Here is a 15,981-nt window from a genome sequence, read left to right as displayed (position 1 = left end):
CACACACACACACACACACACACACACACACACACACACACACACACACTATCTCACACACACAGGCAGTGTTTCTCCTTTACATTGGCCTATAAAACACACAGTGAATAACAAATCAATAGCCTACTTACTATTTCTCTTGGTTGCTGAGCCAAAATGGCGAAGGTAGATACACGATCACATAAGCATTTTGTATGAGATGCATCTGTTAGCACCGTTTTACATCCTTTGGCGGACCAGGCTCCCCAAGAATCGTTCCTGCAAGAAGAAGGCAGAGGCAATTAGAGGTTTTAAATCCAGCGGTGGCACGACTTCACAGGACTTATCGACATCTCGTCGGGTTTCGTATTTAATTATTTATTTGAATCGAGAGCTATAGAGCCGTATGGACTGCTACATAAAAAAAACAAAACGCGAACAGACACATCGACACGGCTCTTGTGTGGCTACGAGCAGCGTTTCAGCTGGAACAGATAGAGAGGCAGAGACGCGGAGGAGGGGGAGGACGCACGGAGCTGTCCAAGCAGACCGGTGCTGATTGATTCGCTATACGCAGATATAGATACCAAGAAGTGTTGTGAAAACATCGCAGTTCCCTCACAATGCTTAGAGATAAGAGCGTTCATATTTACCTGTGTGCCTGTCTGCGTGACTCTCTATTCCTCTAGATGTTTTCCAAAACGTATTCCGTCTTTCCCCTCTCAATGCCCCCGTTATCCTGTCTTTCTCCCTTTCGGTTGATTTTTTTTTCACCCCCCTCAGCTGTTTTAATTAGCAGCTTTTTGAACGCTTCCTTGGGGGGATTTTCACCCTGGATACGGTGGACAGCATCAGATTGATACTCTGTTCCTCTCTGCTGGCGTGAGAGGGGGGAGGTTGATACAATGAAAAAAGAAACGCACGCTGTCGCAGGATCTGTTTATTCGGCTGCAGGTCTAATGACATGACGGGCATACATGATGGTTTTGGATTATTCCTGAAAATCATTTTCACACGAAAGTTGTCGCTCCTCGGTGAGAAGCGCTTTGCAAAAAAAAAAAACAAACAAAAAAACAAAACACTGCAGAAGTAATACCACCCCGCGGAAGCAGCGCGAATGGTTGCAGCCAGTCGACACTTCACACCGCTAGTAGGTGAAATGAAAGGAGCGCTTCTCTTCCATTTGTCATTCGCTCCCACTCATTTTCCATATGCAGAAAAAAAAGCCCCCACAGTGATTAAATGTGAAAGCTTCATTTACACGAACACGTAGCCTGACTGTGCTCGGATCAGTTTGTTTTTGTTTTTGTTTTGCCGCAGCACATAACCCGATATTAAGATTCGTATCACAAACAAGCACACACCTGTTGTCCACCTTGCTGTCTTCTCACTCTACAGCATCGTGCTCACATCACGACATAGCTAGACGATTCCCCTGAGATACGAAGACGCATACCGCTGATTTAAATCAACACAGCGCATACTATAGCTGTTGGTTTGTGCACCAAGTGGCGTTCTGCTGCGTAAGGCTATCCTGCTTTGTCATTTGATCAATATGGCTGCAATATTTATTATTCCTGGACGGGACTGTGGAGCGCTTTGCAAATTTCCAACCAGTATTCTGAGCAGTCTTTACACAGTAATGCAACAATTAAAAAAAAATGAAAACTCTTCACTTCACCCCCGTCATCCCTTCTCTTCCTAACTGGTTTGTGACTGATTAGTTGAACTGATGCATGTTTGACTGCACACAGAAAGCTAGTCTTAGGCTTATATCCAGTAGTTCAGCACCCTCATGAAGCCATTTCAACAACATAAAAAACAACAACATACGTTTCTGATTCCATCACTATGATTTGTCTAATCGCCTTGTGAAGTTGATGTATAAAGCCCATATTCTCTGCAGGCTGTGGAGGAGGTATCTCACTGCAGCTGGAGTATTTATTGAGTCCCGTCTTAAATGCCCATAGTGGACGCACCATATTGCTGATTTAAATGTTCAAGGATTTCTTTGAGGGCTTTCTAAAGGAGGGTTCAAACACTTGCCGCTCATAATAACTACACGACTGTGGTCAGACTCTTGAACAAGTCCTTGTGAGTAACTATTGGGGAGGTTTCTCTGTGCATAGTCATACACAGTTAACATTTTCATACAGCTTGGGCTTAAAAAAACGAAAACAAACAGTAAACACGTTATCTAATAGCAGTGCAGGCTCGTCATTGTTTGAGGTAATTCCCGTGATGAAGTTGCCGGGTGACCAACAAGCATCACAGCCTTAACATCACACAGCTGCCCACTCGAGATGGCCCTTTGGGTATGCTGCTGTTGCACTCTCGAAACACGACTGTCACGTTCAGGAGCAAACCCACTCTCTCCGAGGCACACGTTGTTGTGATTTGAGATTGACAGCACGTGCGATGCCTCGACTTCTGGATAACTTTGGGATGAATCAGCCGCTCCACCCCGGCGATAACTCAATCCTCCACGTGATCTGTTCCTAACTTTAGACTTGCTAGATGTTTGCTTCTCTTTTGTGCCAATGTGAGAAGCTGCCAGGAGAACATCCCTGACTGGGGATTTATGTGCGCCGCGTTTGATTTGTTGCCTGACCTTATCGGGGGCTTGGTGGCCTCAGAATATAAACTGTCCCCCTAGAGAAAGTGTCAGTGCTGATGTTAACCACAGTGAGACTGATGACATGACATTCATCACACACTCTTGGTTGACCACTCTCTGTCCATGCAGTGATGTGTTGACATGTTGGTAAAACTTCCATGAGTGAAATATTGTGACAGAATCGTGCTCCAATTCTAAAAATATTTAAGTGTCAAGATGCAAGAAAAGTGACAGTACATTGACTTAGAGAGGCGACAAAGTTTTAGACACATTCATTATTTAAACCCTCATGTCTGACTGAGACAGAGAGATAGACGGCTGCTCAAAACTCCAATTAAGTTTGTCTTCCTTGCTGAACTTTGACAGATCGTGTTCCTCCAGCAATAGAGATCTTATTATCAAACCCATAACTTATCCACACTTCCAAGCAGTGCACTTAAGAGTCAAACAGTGAAGCTCTGTAACCTTGTGATTGTCCAGCTAAACAAGCTGGAGCAGCCTTATACACCAAATGATCAGACTGGGCTGCAGTATTTTAGCCTGTGTTGTTTATCTACATGTCATTTAGTTTTGAATATGACACCTCTTTGTTCACCATGTAGTATTTCTTCAGGAATGCATAACAACCTTCCAAAAAGCTCTTTAAATGAATCGCAGGCCCACATCAGCTTAGCCAGGCGCTTGGCTGAGGGCTTGAAGATTGCCTTAGGCAATACACTTCAGGCAATTCTTTTTAATGTCTTGAAAGACTGACAAACAATGACAGGCAGAAGAGGGTGGGGGCAATGCTGGGAAATTATTCCATCCATCTTGGAACTCTGGATGACATGGCAATTCGCGTGAGCCTGCGAGCCCTGCTGAGGGTGTTAACTGAATGAAGACAAAAGAAAAATGAGTGTGTATTTTTTTTTATGTCACAGGAACAATCTGAGTGGGATGAAACCCTGAAAAGGAGGTAGACAAGCAAAAGAACCTGCAGTTTGGATTTGTTAGTGAGCACATGAATGGCTCCACAGGTGTACACTAAGTGAAGGTGTTTTGCACCAGTTAATAGGTCCGTTATGACTATTATCACTCTTCAGTTCACCCACTTCCCATAAATCCGTTCCAACTTGCATTTGTGTCAGAATAATGCCAAAGTAATTAACCAATAATTATTAAACTGTGTTTCCTCAATTAACGCTAAAGGTGGCTAACATGACTTTTCCACAGAACCATCTAAGAAGTCGTTATTGGAAACTGTTTGGAAGAGGGCCGGCACATAAAAAGAACACAGGTGATTAGATGAACCATCTGTCAATCAAACTTTCGCAGAAGTGAAAAAAGCCTTCAGTGGAGCTGTTTGCTCTTCTTTCAATGCAGAAAAACTCACCAGTTATATTATATAACTGATGCTTTTTCAGCATCTGCTCTAACAGTCACCTCTCGATGTCATCAAGTGCACAACTAAGACACACCTGTAGCTGCCAGTAGCCCGTCACGGGCTGTGATTGGCCGCTGCTCTGGCTGACCAGACGCAAAAGCAGTACTTGAAGCCTGAAAAGCCTGAATCCTGCTCTCTCATGTATGAAGCAACCCCACTAGGTTTATAAGTAAGGCAACATACAAACACAATAATTAGGGCGAAAGAAGTCAGTCTGAACTGACAATGACACGTCTGCAATTGTACTTGTCCTACCGCAGGGTGCACATGTGATTTACCCAACTCACATTCTGTGTTCTCACCCACACAAACACAGCAAGACCTCCTGCTGTCAACTAATGCATGGTCTGTGTCCTCATCAGTCCAATGAGTCCTTTTTTGGAATGAAGCGTCAAATGACTGTAAACATCGCCCACGCTGTTACTTCTTCTGCCTCCCAATGTTCTTCAGCAGTCTACAGAGATCATTGCAAAGTGGACAACCAGATGTCCTGAGCTCAACCGGAGGTGGTTTAATTAAATTATAAACGAATCCGCCAGAAACAAAGAATGCAAAGCTCTCACACTTATCTTCTCCCCATCTGCTGCGGCAACAGTTTCCATTCAAAACCGACCTAAAAACAAGTCTTTCTAATCTGATCACGTCTGAGTCTGTGATGCAAATGTGTCTTTTTGAGAATTTATGATGTGAAAAACTTTGACAACTGCTGATCTCAGATATGGAAATGTAAAAAGAAGCTTGACGTCAACGAAAGACACCATTAGAGAGCGCTTTCAACAGAATTAGAAAGCTTGAATACAACTTTAAGATAAAGCCAGAGATGTGACTTTTGAGCTCTACATATACATCACCAGCTGCAGTTATATTTACTGTTTACACAACTTGTTGAATTTCTTAAAACTTAAGTAGAGCAACAGTCTGTGAGGAGAAGCTATACAAGCCTGATTTTGTTTGTCTGTTACTAAGCAAAGCAAAGCTGGAAGATGTGTCAAACTGGGCCAATGGCACTCATGCATCTTCTGGTATCTATATCACAATAATGTATGAGAACCCAGCTGATGGAGAACCAAGTATTGCACTAAAGGTATCTCTTGGTTCTTAAAATTCCCCTCAGTTGGCGGTGTTTGGCTCAATTTCAGGGTATCCAGATGTTACTAGAACCTGAAGCTGCAACAGCTGCTATTCACACCCTAACACATAAATGATTAATAGGTTTTGGCTCCACAGGAAGCAGTTTTCTTGCTATATTCATGGTATGAACTGTATAAGTATAATTTGAGATATAAGTATTGAGGTAATTCATTAACAAAAGCTGAACAACAGCATTTTACCACTCATCACTTTAGGTAACTATATTTTGCTGTCACAGGTTCGAAAGAGATGTTTTTTTTAGTAGTATTTAAAATATTGCAATTAAGTCCACCAACAAAACCACTTGATGCAGGTTGGTCTCCTCTTATTACAAAGTGTCTACAGTTGTTTTGGGATTTTATCCTTCAGGCTGTATATGACTTTGTATGTTCTGACTCGAGTAGACTTTAAAAAAAGAAAACTTTAGCTGTGTCAAATGTATCATACATGTTTGTCCATAAAGATAACAATCTGTTCGGTTACACTGCGCCGTATAACGACGCAACATTAAATACTCACAACAGCATCATAAGAATATGATTTATCACATTCAGAGTGTTTTAGAATGGAAGCAAACAAGATAAAACAAGGAGAATCAAATCATAAAAAGTCAAAAACAGGTTTGATGAATACGTCAGTTGATAAAAGAGGCTGTGTGTGTTGAAGATGTTTTAAAGAGGGGTCAAGGTGCTGTTAATTCTGATGTGGCAAGTTATTTCAGGATCTAAAAGCCTTGAATGATGAAGGTTGTCCTCTTCAGTTTAAGGTTTGGCCTGGATAAGACTTTGGTGGATAATCTGAGAGGAGGATGCAAAAACATCTGTGACTAAAAAGTCAGAAAGACACTCATATTGCTTTCCATGCACTCCTCTGGCTTTCCGAAAGCATCTAATTGCAGGGGAATGCCAAAAGGCTCGAACTAGCTTGTAATATCATTCTGTAATTTTCCTTTTGATGCTAAATTTGGTGGCAGTTTGGAGCAACTAAGAAGCTAAAATGTATGCAATGGTCACAATGAGACGAATTAATCTTCTGAAACCATTTAAAGAAAGATGAGTTCTAAGCTTGGGCAGGCTGAAAAGTAATCTGATTTAAACTCACGCTGGAGTCACAATGATACTGAATCTCCGAGATAGCGCACATTAGTGTGAGATAACAAATCCCCCTCAAAATTGTATTTTTTGAACACTATAGGGAAGTTGACTGATCTAAAACCACTGTGTTGCATTTCACATTTTTCCCTTGGCACAGTGGTGGGATATTGGCAATTTCAGGCTTGTTTGATAGCTGAAGATATTGACATTTCAAAGAATAATAAAAGTGTATGCATCTGACCTGTTTACACTCGGTGCTGTGGAGCTGCAGAATTGAAGTGTAAATGAAACAAACAAACAAAAAAACAAACCGATATTGGCTCTCTGGATGATCTGATGTTTTATTTTTTTGCATGGAGAGCTGCATATTAACATGCTCATTCATATATTTGCTTTACTCTTTACTGCATTTTTGTGTTTATACTTTGAGCTAATCACTGCCAGGTGCAGTAGATTATCCTCTAATTGTCTGGGTTACAAAACTAGTCAAAATATGACAATCTCAGGGAGCACATGTAATTAAATGTGTTCCAGAGCTTTGGCACATATGACAGGTGCAATTTAGCTTATTTTACATGCAAAGAAGTAAATCATGATTGCTTGGGAACTAATTATCTTGTCAACAGGTATTTAAAATGATACAGAAAAATCTCTGCCGAATGATTTTATTCATAGTCACATTCATTTTCATCCTCTTAATATTGCTAATTAGCAGTCACTTAAATGGGTCATTTACTTATGTAAAAGTACTAATACAATAAAATACTCCATTACTAGTAAAAGTCCTGCATTCAAATGACTGATGCATAATGTACAAATAGCGTTTTAATTTTGGAGCTGGAATTAAATTCAGTACCTCAAAATTGCACTTAAGTGCAGTACTTAGTAAATGTGTTCAGCCACGTTCCACCACTGCAAATGATCAATCCAAGTCAAAAGATAAATAAAAAATAAAAAGCACAAAAACTCTCTCTTAGTGCTCCCTTTTACTAAAAAAAGAAAGATGCATTTATCTAGTTTTGCATGTTATTGAGATTTAACAGTACTTTATTAAAAAGGCTCCCATTCGGTTCTCTCTGCAGGGCAAAGTATGGGCGAAGCACAGAGAGCCCCACAGTAAACGAAGAATGTATGGATTATACCACAATATCAAGTTACAGCTCTGCAGCGATGAACAGCATGTTCTCTTCTCAAAACGCTCTCCCCAGCTGCTTACATAAACAGACAAATCACAAGAGTTTTTCCTTGTGTTGTCGCATAGGAATACTGACGCCTCAGGCTTCCACCCCTGTGATGAAAGTGAAGCAGCAGAGACTCAGTTGTGGAAGCTTTTCTGTAGCCGTGTTCAGCAAAGTATTCATATGTTGTGTGTATCTGGACCTCAGCGAGTCAGAGGACACAGTTCTCCACTTGTGAACAACGTTTTCGTTTCTGCTCATGGTCACAGTGAGCACTCTCCTCTGGTTTGGACCAACACGGCTGACAGATGGTGTATTACCCCCTTCAATGAGTCCTGAGAGTGGCTGCTATTGTGTTATAGGACGAGCCAACTGTTTGAGATGAACATGATAATCATACCACGGAGTCATTCAGTGGTGCTCTGATTAAAATGACTTCGGGGGAAAAAATGCTGAAATTAAAACACTTGGTTTGTGAAAGTCAGAGAAAGTGAATAAAGAAGAGTTGTCCCAGTTGTATTTTAATACTATTCAAAAAATAGACCAGTTGCCCTCAAATACCATGATAGTGGACAGGCTATGCACAGTGCACATGCTATTTCAGAGCAAAAATAACAACCTCATATAAGCTGTTGCCTGAGCTGGTCCAAAATATTCCAGTTACCCATGAGCTCTTCTAAATATCAGATTGGTCTTGAAATGATGACGGTCAAGATTTCATTCCTGGTTGATTTGGCAACACCTGCCGTTACTGGTGACAGGAGCCTTTTAAAAAAATTAAAAACCAGCCCCTGAGTTGCATTCGAAGACACATGTTAATAATTAAAAAGCTATTAGCTTCTGTTCCTTATTTTGTGTAATTAGTAAATAGTAGTCTCTCCGCTAAAGCACGCCTCACTGCAAGGAACAGGTTGACTTTCTGCAAGTGAAAATGCTCCAACAACTTTGGTTTCATCAAGTGACAGTGTGACAAGAACATTGCTGTCAAGTGTTAACAGTGCAGGTACAAAAATCCTTCCACGCCAAACAACGCAACATCAAATCCTCTGGAACAGCATCACAACACCAATCTCCAACAACTTGAACTCAAAGAAGCAAACCTCAAAACAGGTATATACAGTATACTGTAAGAGTCAGCAAAAGTTTCAGAAAATCATTAATAAGAAGTGTAAATGTACAAGTGTTGACGGAATAATGTCAACACATTAAAATATACTGTAGTATAATACAACCCAAAACTAATAACATAAGTTTTGTTGCGATTGTGTCAGGTGTTCATTTGTCTCCATGATTATTCTTCTGGTTTTGGTTTGTGCTGTTGTCGTGTGTTTCTTTCTGCTAATGCAGATGTGTTTTGCATATGTCCTCATGCTTTCTGAGAGATTCCTCTCGCGCTATGTTATATAATTCTGCAGTATTTGTGGCTGATACTCCAGCTCTTCAGCCAGTGACTAGCTGGCCTGTTTGTATCTCTGTAAGTTGCCCATTAAAATGAGTATTTTTCAGATGTCTGTTGAAGCCCACACATGCTGCTAATCAGCTTTAACTTAACTTCCTGGCAAGTATAACTCACTTGTATGAATATCTTTATAACTGTGATTTACTGGAGCAAATGTATGCGTGAAGAGAGTCAGTTTACAGAAACACTCCAATTGCAGAGTCTCACCCACACACTAAAGACCCTGAAAAAACTCAAACTGAATTACTACAGGCTTAAATCAACATGTGTTAAGAGTCGAAACATCATAAAGTATACAGTTTCATTTATAGCTGGGATTTTGTAGAGGGCTGTATTATCTCATAAGGTATTCCCATTATTTTGTCCACCCCCTGATCAGGCTTTAATGTATAATTAAGGTTTATTTCCCCAGCTCCCTTTCTTGTCTGCTGTGCTATTGGCTGAGCCAACTTCTCTGCAAAGATAAATGTGTTCCTCACTTTTGAAGATGAAGGGAGGATGCACACTAACCCAACTCCAGAGGCATACCAGTAAAGCAGTACAACAACAACAACATAAAACAACATGGAACAAGTTAGAAAAGTGAAAGAGCATGCCCACTTACATTATGCTGCTGTCCCACAGTGCACAGTAAGGGTGCATTGTTCCCTGGAAGGCAAGAAAGGACAAACTGTTTATCAGCTAAATGATGCTGGTAATTGATCATCATTAACATCATCACCATCATCATAAGCAGACTGCATGTTCGTCCTTCACTGTAGATATTTGTGTTCACATGAATTAGTTTGCAGAGTGCAACATCAGAGACACACACACACACTTGCTGGCACGTTCAGACTTGCGTGCACTTTATCTCCGAGATGAATAAAAGGGCCCGGATCATAAAAGGGATTGTCCATGTCATTATCTGACTGCAGTGCGCTCTCATGACACCGGGCACTTGCAAATTAATTATCAGGCCAATTAACCACCATTGTGTGTCGGCTGATGGGAGGTCATATGTGCTGTGGTCATTATAGAACATTCAGTCAACGGACAAAAACTCTTTCTAGAGTGTTTAAGAAAAAGGAACAAAAAGCTATATTCATAAGCTCAAACATGTATTGGTTGATCTGAAAATGACAGAATGACTGTGGCGCTTACATTTGCCAGGTGAGCCAGTTCAATCTCCAGATGGGACTCGGTGGCCCTGGGCTCAGGTCTCACAGTCACAGCGATGACCTTGGAGTTCACAACTGTGTGGTTCCTAAATCAAACAAAGAAGCATGTAACTTCCTACCGTACACACTCAATTGTCATTGAGGGTCAAATGCTGACCCTCATTTTTCTAACACGATACGGCAAAGTGGAGGCTAATCATGACTGATGTATAAGCTTCACTGTGATAGCATCCCTTTAAATGTCTTATATAAAGGTATGAAAGGATGAACAACATTTTAGATGTTCAAAGTCTTAACCCTGATTTTGCTTCAAACACCTCAGGTCTATTTCTATGCTCTGAGAAGAAGCAGTAACACTTACGGATTAGGTTCAAGTGCACAGTCAGTGAGATTAATGTGGGATCTATAGAAAACCACTTGTGCCAAACCTGATTTGGGGTCTCTGAGAGGATTTCGTGCTCAGAGTTAGAATTTAAAGTTCCCCTCTAATCTAATCTAATAATCAAAGTGCTTTGAGTTAATGTTAACTACTTGAGTATTGGTGCAAGGTATTTTCTCTAACGCAGCTTGTATTGAATACTAACCCCAATATTAAGGTTGGGAGGATTTTAAAAAGCTGCCCATTAGACGTCAAAGCAGCTATGCAGGATGTTTACCAGTGTTCAAAACCTCTAACAGAGAGCACAGATCAAAGGCTCGCCTCAGATGAACGTGATATTTCTTTGTAACCTACGCTTTTTGGAAAAATCTGCCATTATAGTCCTGTTTCAAAAACCCTCTCCAGCTTTTGTACAGATGACAGAATATTCTTCTTATTAGAAGCTGAAATCCGTGAGCGCTTCGCCCTAGGAGGAAAACTGTCAACTTCACAAAGGAAAGCATAAGGTGAGACTGCAGCAGCCCACTGTCCTACCAGCACCACATGAGCAGAAAACATCTTTATCCGACTTTGTCATACAATACAAGTCCGTTTTTTGGGCTCATTTAAAAATGGAAATCAATGGCATAAATGGATAAGTGCTTCAGTTCTTGACTCAAAGCGTACTTCTGATACTTGGTGGTGAAAAGGTTACTCTCATCTTTGAAACCTTACAAGCCCAACGTTTGGCAAACAGAAAATCCTTCAGTTTATCAGTTGCTACTTGATGTGCTTATCCTCCTGTTAGTCTGGAGAGGGCGAGCTTCAGAGTCCCATTATGAGCTCCTCTCCACATGTGCACATGGGGGCTGCTGCTCCACCTGAGACAGCTGGCCTGGTCGGTCCTGGAATGACCGTTCTGTCCTTGGGACGTTGGTGCCAGGGACTTGTTGATCGGGGTGTGACACCAGGTGTTTGTTCAGGACATCCTGCTGCTCTTCCAGCCACTAATGTCATTCTTAATTAACTACATTTTCCATGCTACAGTGAGTATGTTTCATTAGGAGTAAACACAAACACACTCATTTCTCTATATTTTGTATATGCCACAACCTGATGTCTGTTAGCACTAAGGACTCATTTATAACAATTATAAATGAGAAGTGTCCTTCAAGGTCATTAACTTTAACTCAAAGTAACATACACAACAAACGGAAAGGTATTTGGTTATCTCGTTCTGTTGAAACTTTCATGTCTTTCAAGTGGAACATTTCAGGCACAGTCTGTTTATAAGACTTGTTTTACTCTGAATAAAAATGGACACCTCTGAAGTATCCAAAGGATTACATCTGTCTCATAATACAAACAAGGAGATATCCCGCCCTTACTTTGGTGACGGTAGCATGAGTCCGAGAGTCTTGTAGAGTACTGTTCCCAAAATGAAGACAGGGGATCCCTCCATTTCTAAAAGGGGAAATGAACAACGCATTAACATTATCGGCAGGTTTTAATACTAATAGACTTCTCTTTTATTGTGTCACCCATTTTACAAGTGAACCTTGTGAACAGATCAATAAAAAAGTAAATATTCAAAATGTCGATACTGTATATATTTATTACTGTCCGTTTTCCAATAACATGGTGAATATTCAAAAGGAGGTTTTAATTGCTAGTTCTCAATACCAACACTAGTTTTACAACACTTTTCACAACTTTTATCAACAGACTTTGATGACTCAGGTAGGAGAAGTGCTAAAGTCTCCTATAGAATTAGCTTTTTACACTGTCCAAATGAGAGTGGCTGGGATTCCTAATCAATCCCTTGTTTTGTTTTCTTTGGTATACATTCCAGATAAGACTGATTACACCAATTAACCAAACTGTCTGGCTCTGGATTGCGATATACAGTGGCGCCTGGCAGTGTTTGAAAGGAAGCTAAAAACGCTGAGTCGATGGAAAACTCAGTGTGGAAAACAAGCAGAGGCAAGCAAAGTAGCTGTGTTCAAAGACCTGTATTATTATTTAGATTTCTTAAAACAAGGGGTGGTGTAGCATGACAAGAAAATACCTTCTGCACAGGACTGATGTGTCTGTGTGCAAGTCTTGTTGTAAGTTTACAGACAGAGCAATTCAACTAAAGTCATTCAGCTTTTGCTAAGATGTCAAGATATTTATTTCACGCTCCTCAGCAGTTTCCACTGAATCCATCATTGTCTATTCACTGTGCATTTATCCTACATGTATATTGCAGATTGTAGAAATGTTACTGCAAGTTAACTATAGAAGTAAACTTTTCATATAAATTCTAGGACAAAACACGTTTGTACAGTAGGTGAGGACTGTGCGAGTCCTAAAGAAAGATGTGTTAGACCAGAAGTACAATGGCTCTCTGATATATATATATATATATATATATATATATATATACGTATATATATATACAGTCGCATACCTGCTGCCTGGGAAACAAAGAGGCCCTTTGGGATCACCACTTTATCTTCAGAGTTCCTGGCCCAGTCAACCATGCCTTTACGTCCCTTCATGGGGAAGTTGATGTCAGTCATCACAGACACTGCTGGGAGTCTCTGGATGCTGGCCACTGCAGGATTCAAACAAACAGACCAACGAAGAATTACTGAGGTTCAATATACGTTCGAATATTATTGACTTTATAGGTTGTGTCTTGGAGAATCCTCAGAGTCACATGTTTTTTTTCCTGTCTTGTACACTCAGGTCACACATCAACTATAGGATCATGTTTATGCAAATATCTATGTTTGCTGCATACACACTGTGTAATACCAGCATTACCTTTGGGAAATACGCTTATTCACTTTGCTGAGAATTAGATGAAAAGATGGAGATCACTTTCTTGTCAGTATGAAAGCTCAAGCCAGCCACCAGTTAGCTTAGCTTAGTTTAATGCAAAGACTGGAAACATTTCTATTTCTTGGCTGGCAGCCGTAACTTTCAACAGAATCAAGCCAGCTTTTTCCCCCTTTTTTTCTAGTCTTTAAGCTAAGTTAAGCTAAGCTAAGCTAACCAGCTGCAGCTTCGTATTTACCATGCAGATATGAGAGTGGAATCGTTGTCATCTCACTTTCAGCAAGAAAGCAACTGGAAATGTTTTCTATCTTTATCAATATAAATTAAACTCATTGTATGTGGTGAGGGTTGAAATCTCTGCTGTGCAGCAGTTGAAAAGTTCCACTTAGTTGAATGCGCTGTTTACACCCTAAAAGTGAAAAATATTATAGCGTAAATATGTACACAACAGAGCGGAAACTTCCCTCAGAAGTTGTACAACAACACCTCTGCTTTACTTTTTAAAGTAACGACGCTATGTGTGTTAAACACACGCACACACGCACAAATTTACTCCTATAGGACCCAAATTCAAAACACAGGATTGAAGTGTGTCGCACCTAAATTGAGAGGCAGATCTTTATACTCTGGTTTGCACCACTGATCAATGACATCTATAGCTACCAGTGTATAATTGTGCATGTGAATATTCAGGTCATTTGTAAGTCAACTGTGCTTTAATGCATTCATGTACACATTTAAAATAAAGTGCAAAATCAAAGCTTCGTTTGGCACCTGGCAACTGGTAGACAGTTAATGCCCTTAATCACTCTTTCCTTTTCTCGCCTCCCTGCGGAGGCGCCATAAAAGGCCAGTCCATGTTCTAAGGCAGTGACAAGGAAAATACCCAGGATCAACTGAAAGGGCCTCAGCATTACAAGGGGAGGATAAAGCTGCACTGTTCTCTACCTGGTATCACATCCAGTCCCAGTCAGGTGGTGCTTTAGTGAGGGGAATCTGAGGCTAATCCTGATGCAAAAAGCTCTATTGTTCCTTGTGCTTTGCCAATAATACAATTTGAATCCTGGCAAGACTCCACGTTTGAGTGAAATCTGTGACAGAAGGTGTGTCTGTGTGATTCGGATGATCCAGCAGCGGGTATGAAATCACAGAGCACCACAAGACCCACCATTTGCAAAGAGGCCTGTTCACAGCCCCAGATGTTGGGAGCAGCAGCGGTAAGTGTGTGTTTGTAGTTTTAGTCACGGGGGCACACTGTGAAACACAACAGGGTGCTAGTATCACTGTCTGTCAGAGTCCTGGATAATTCTGCTGGTAAATGGGGCTTTGCACTTGCCTGATGGGCAAGTGCAAATGAAGTGATCATTTTGGATTGTGAATGATTCTAAATACCAATTCAGTGCACAGAGTATTCTGTGTGGTTCATTTTCATGAGAGGGAATTCTAGTATTGCTCATTGCGTCCGACTACGTTCATGAGAGGTTAAGCGTTAAGAAAACTGTCGAAGTCAGACAACGCGATCATTTTACACAGAAAACTAATTAATGAGCATTTGAAGCCATCGCATGTGTGTGTAATCACAATTATTCATTATCAATGTCAAAATACTGACGTGCAGCCTCACAGCCAGGAAAAAAAAAATCTAAAAGTACATGATGTATTCTACCTGCAAAGTGGTGTCTAATTTTCTAATATGTCCCGTGCTTCACCTTGTCCTCCGAGTGTTTGATTGTAAGGAGAGAGAATAAGTTGCTGGAGTGGAGAGACGTTCGCAATCAAGGTTATTTGACTAAAAGTAGGAGGACAGAGGACGACGCACCGGTGACAGCCAGTATCTATCTAGGTGTCAAGAGGCTGCCATAAATTAGTGACGACATGATGCTGCAATATCTTACTCAGCCAGATGCTCTCCACTTGGCTCCCACCGATGGATCTGCAAAACTTTCCATTCCTTTAATCAAAAAGGCCATGTGGCCAGCAAGGCACTGTAGTGTGAGCTGGCATTACTGTGTGGCTGGTGATCAAAGCCTCTGCTGTGTTTAGGGGTAAAATCATGGTCCTGAAAACTCACTGTTCCACGTCTTGATTGTGTATTATAAAAATTGAGTTTGGTTTATTGACTCACTGTCCAAATACACGGTGAAATATGACTGAATTGATGGACCTGTTATATAAAGGCCTTTTTTTTTTATTAGGATCTTGATAGGCAAGGTACTGATTAAGTCTAGCCAGAGGCAGCTCATTAATGCTACATCTTCAAATAATTGCTCAAAAGCTAAATGGCCCTTCTGCCTCTGTGCTAAGATTTTCCAAAAGCTGCTTCAGAAATCGGGCTGCCTGAGTCCTGCATCACCAAAATGACAGCCATGCTGCACTTTAGCATTTTTCTACACACATAAATATTGTGTTTTCTTAACAAGCCATCATTAAAGTCCCCCCTCCAATTAGTTTATGAATACAAAACGTTCAAAAATTGTACACAAGCATCAAACCTTTCATGGCTTAAAATGACGGCATGTTGAAAATGTTCAGCCATCATATTTATCAGTCTTAAAAGAACAAAGTGATAATCATGTTTCTTTCAATAAACCTGGAGCATTTTAATGCCGGGAAGCAATGCATCATAGAGGATGGGAACTAAAACGACTTAAAACTTTTTTAAGTCCAAGTGAGAACGTTTTGTGTATTTCAGCTAAATGAATGTCAAGTAGAGGGGGGGGGGGGGGGGGGGGGGGGGGGGGCCGCTGGGGGAGGTG

At 40.8% G+C, this 15,981-nt stretch overlaps 1 protein-coding gene across 12 annotated transcripts in view; it reads right to left on the bottom strand.

The window, feature by feature from the left end:
* Positions 1-15,981, bottom strand: part of adgrb3 (adhesion G protein-coupled receptor B3) — a 113,570-nt gene that overhangs the window by 20,218 nt on the left and 77,371 nt on the right. For all 12 annotated transcript variants that reach the window (XM_031877418.1, XM_031877360.1, XM_031877394.1 and 9 more), the window contains 5 exons: positions 12,852-12,998; positions 11,788-11,863; positions 10,025-10,127; positions 9,486-9,529; positions 132-258 (listed from right to left, as the gene is read on the bottom strand). In XM_031877418.1, coding sequence (XP_031733278.1) covers positions 132-258; positions 9,486-9,529; positions 10,025-10,127; positions 11,788-11,863; positions 12,852-12,998 — 497 coding nt within the window. The remainder of the gene's footprint in view (positions 1-131; positions 259-9,485; positions 9,530-10,024; positions 10,128-11,787; positions 11,864-12,851; positions 12,999-15,981) is intronic.

Source organism: Anarrhichthys ocellatus, unplaced genomic scaffold, assembly GCF_004355925.1.
Source record: "Anarrhichthys ocellatus isolate YVR2014 unplaced genomic scaffold, GSC_Weel_1.0 scaffold3, whole genome shotgun sequence".
NCBI classification, from domain to species: domain Eukaryota; kingdom Metazoa; phylum Chordata; class Actinopteri; order Perciformes; family Anarhichadidae; genus Anarrhichthys; species Anarrhichthys ocellatus.
Note: the sequence above shows the minus strand (reverse complement) of the source record. Positions and strands in the feature narration are given on the sequence as shown.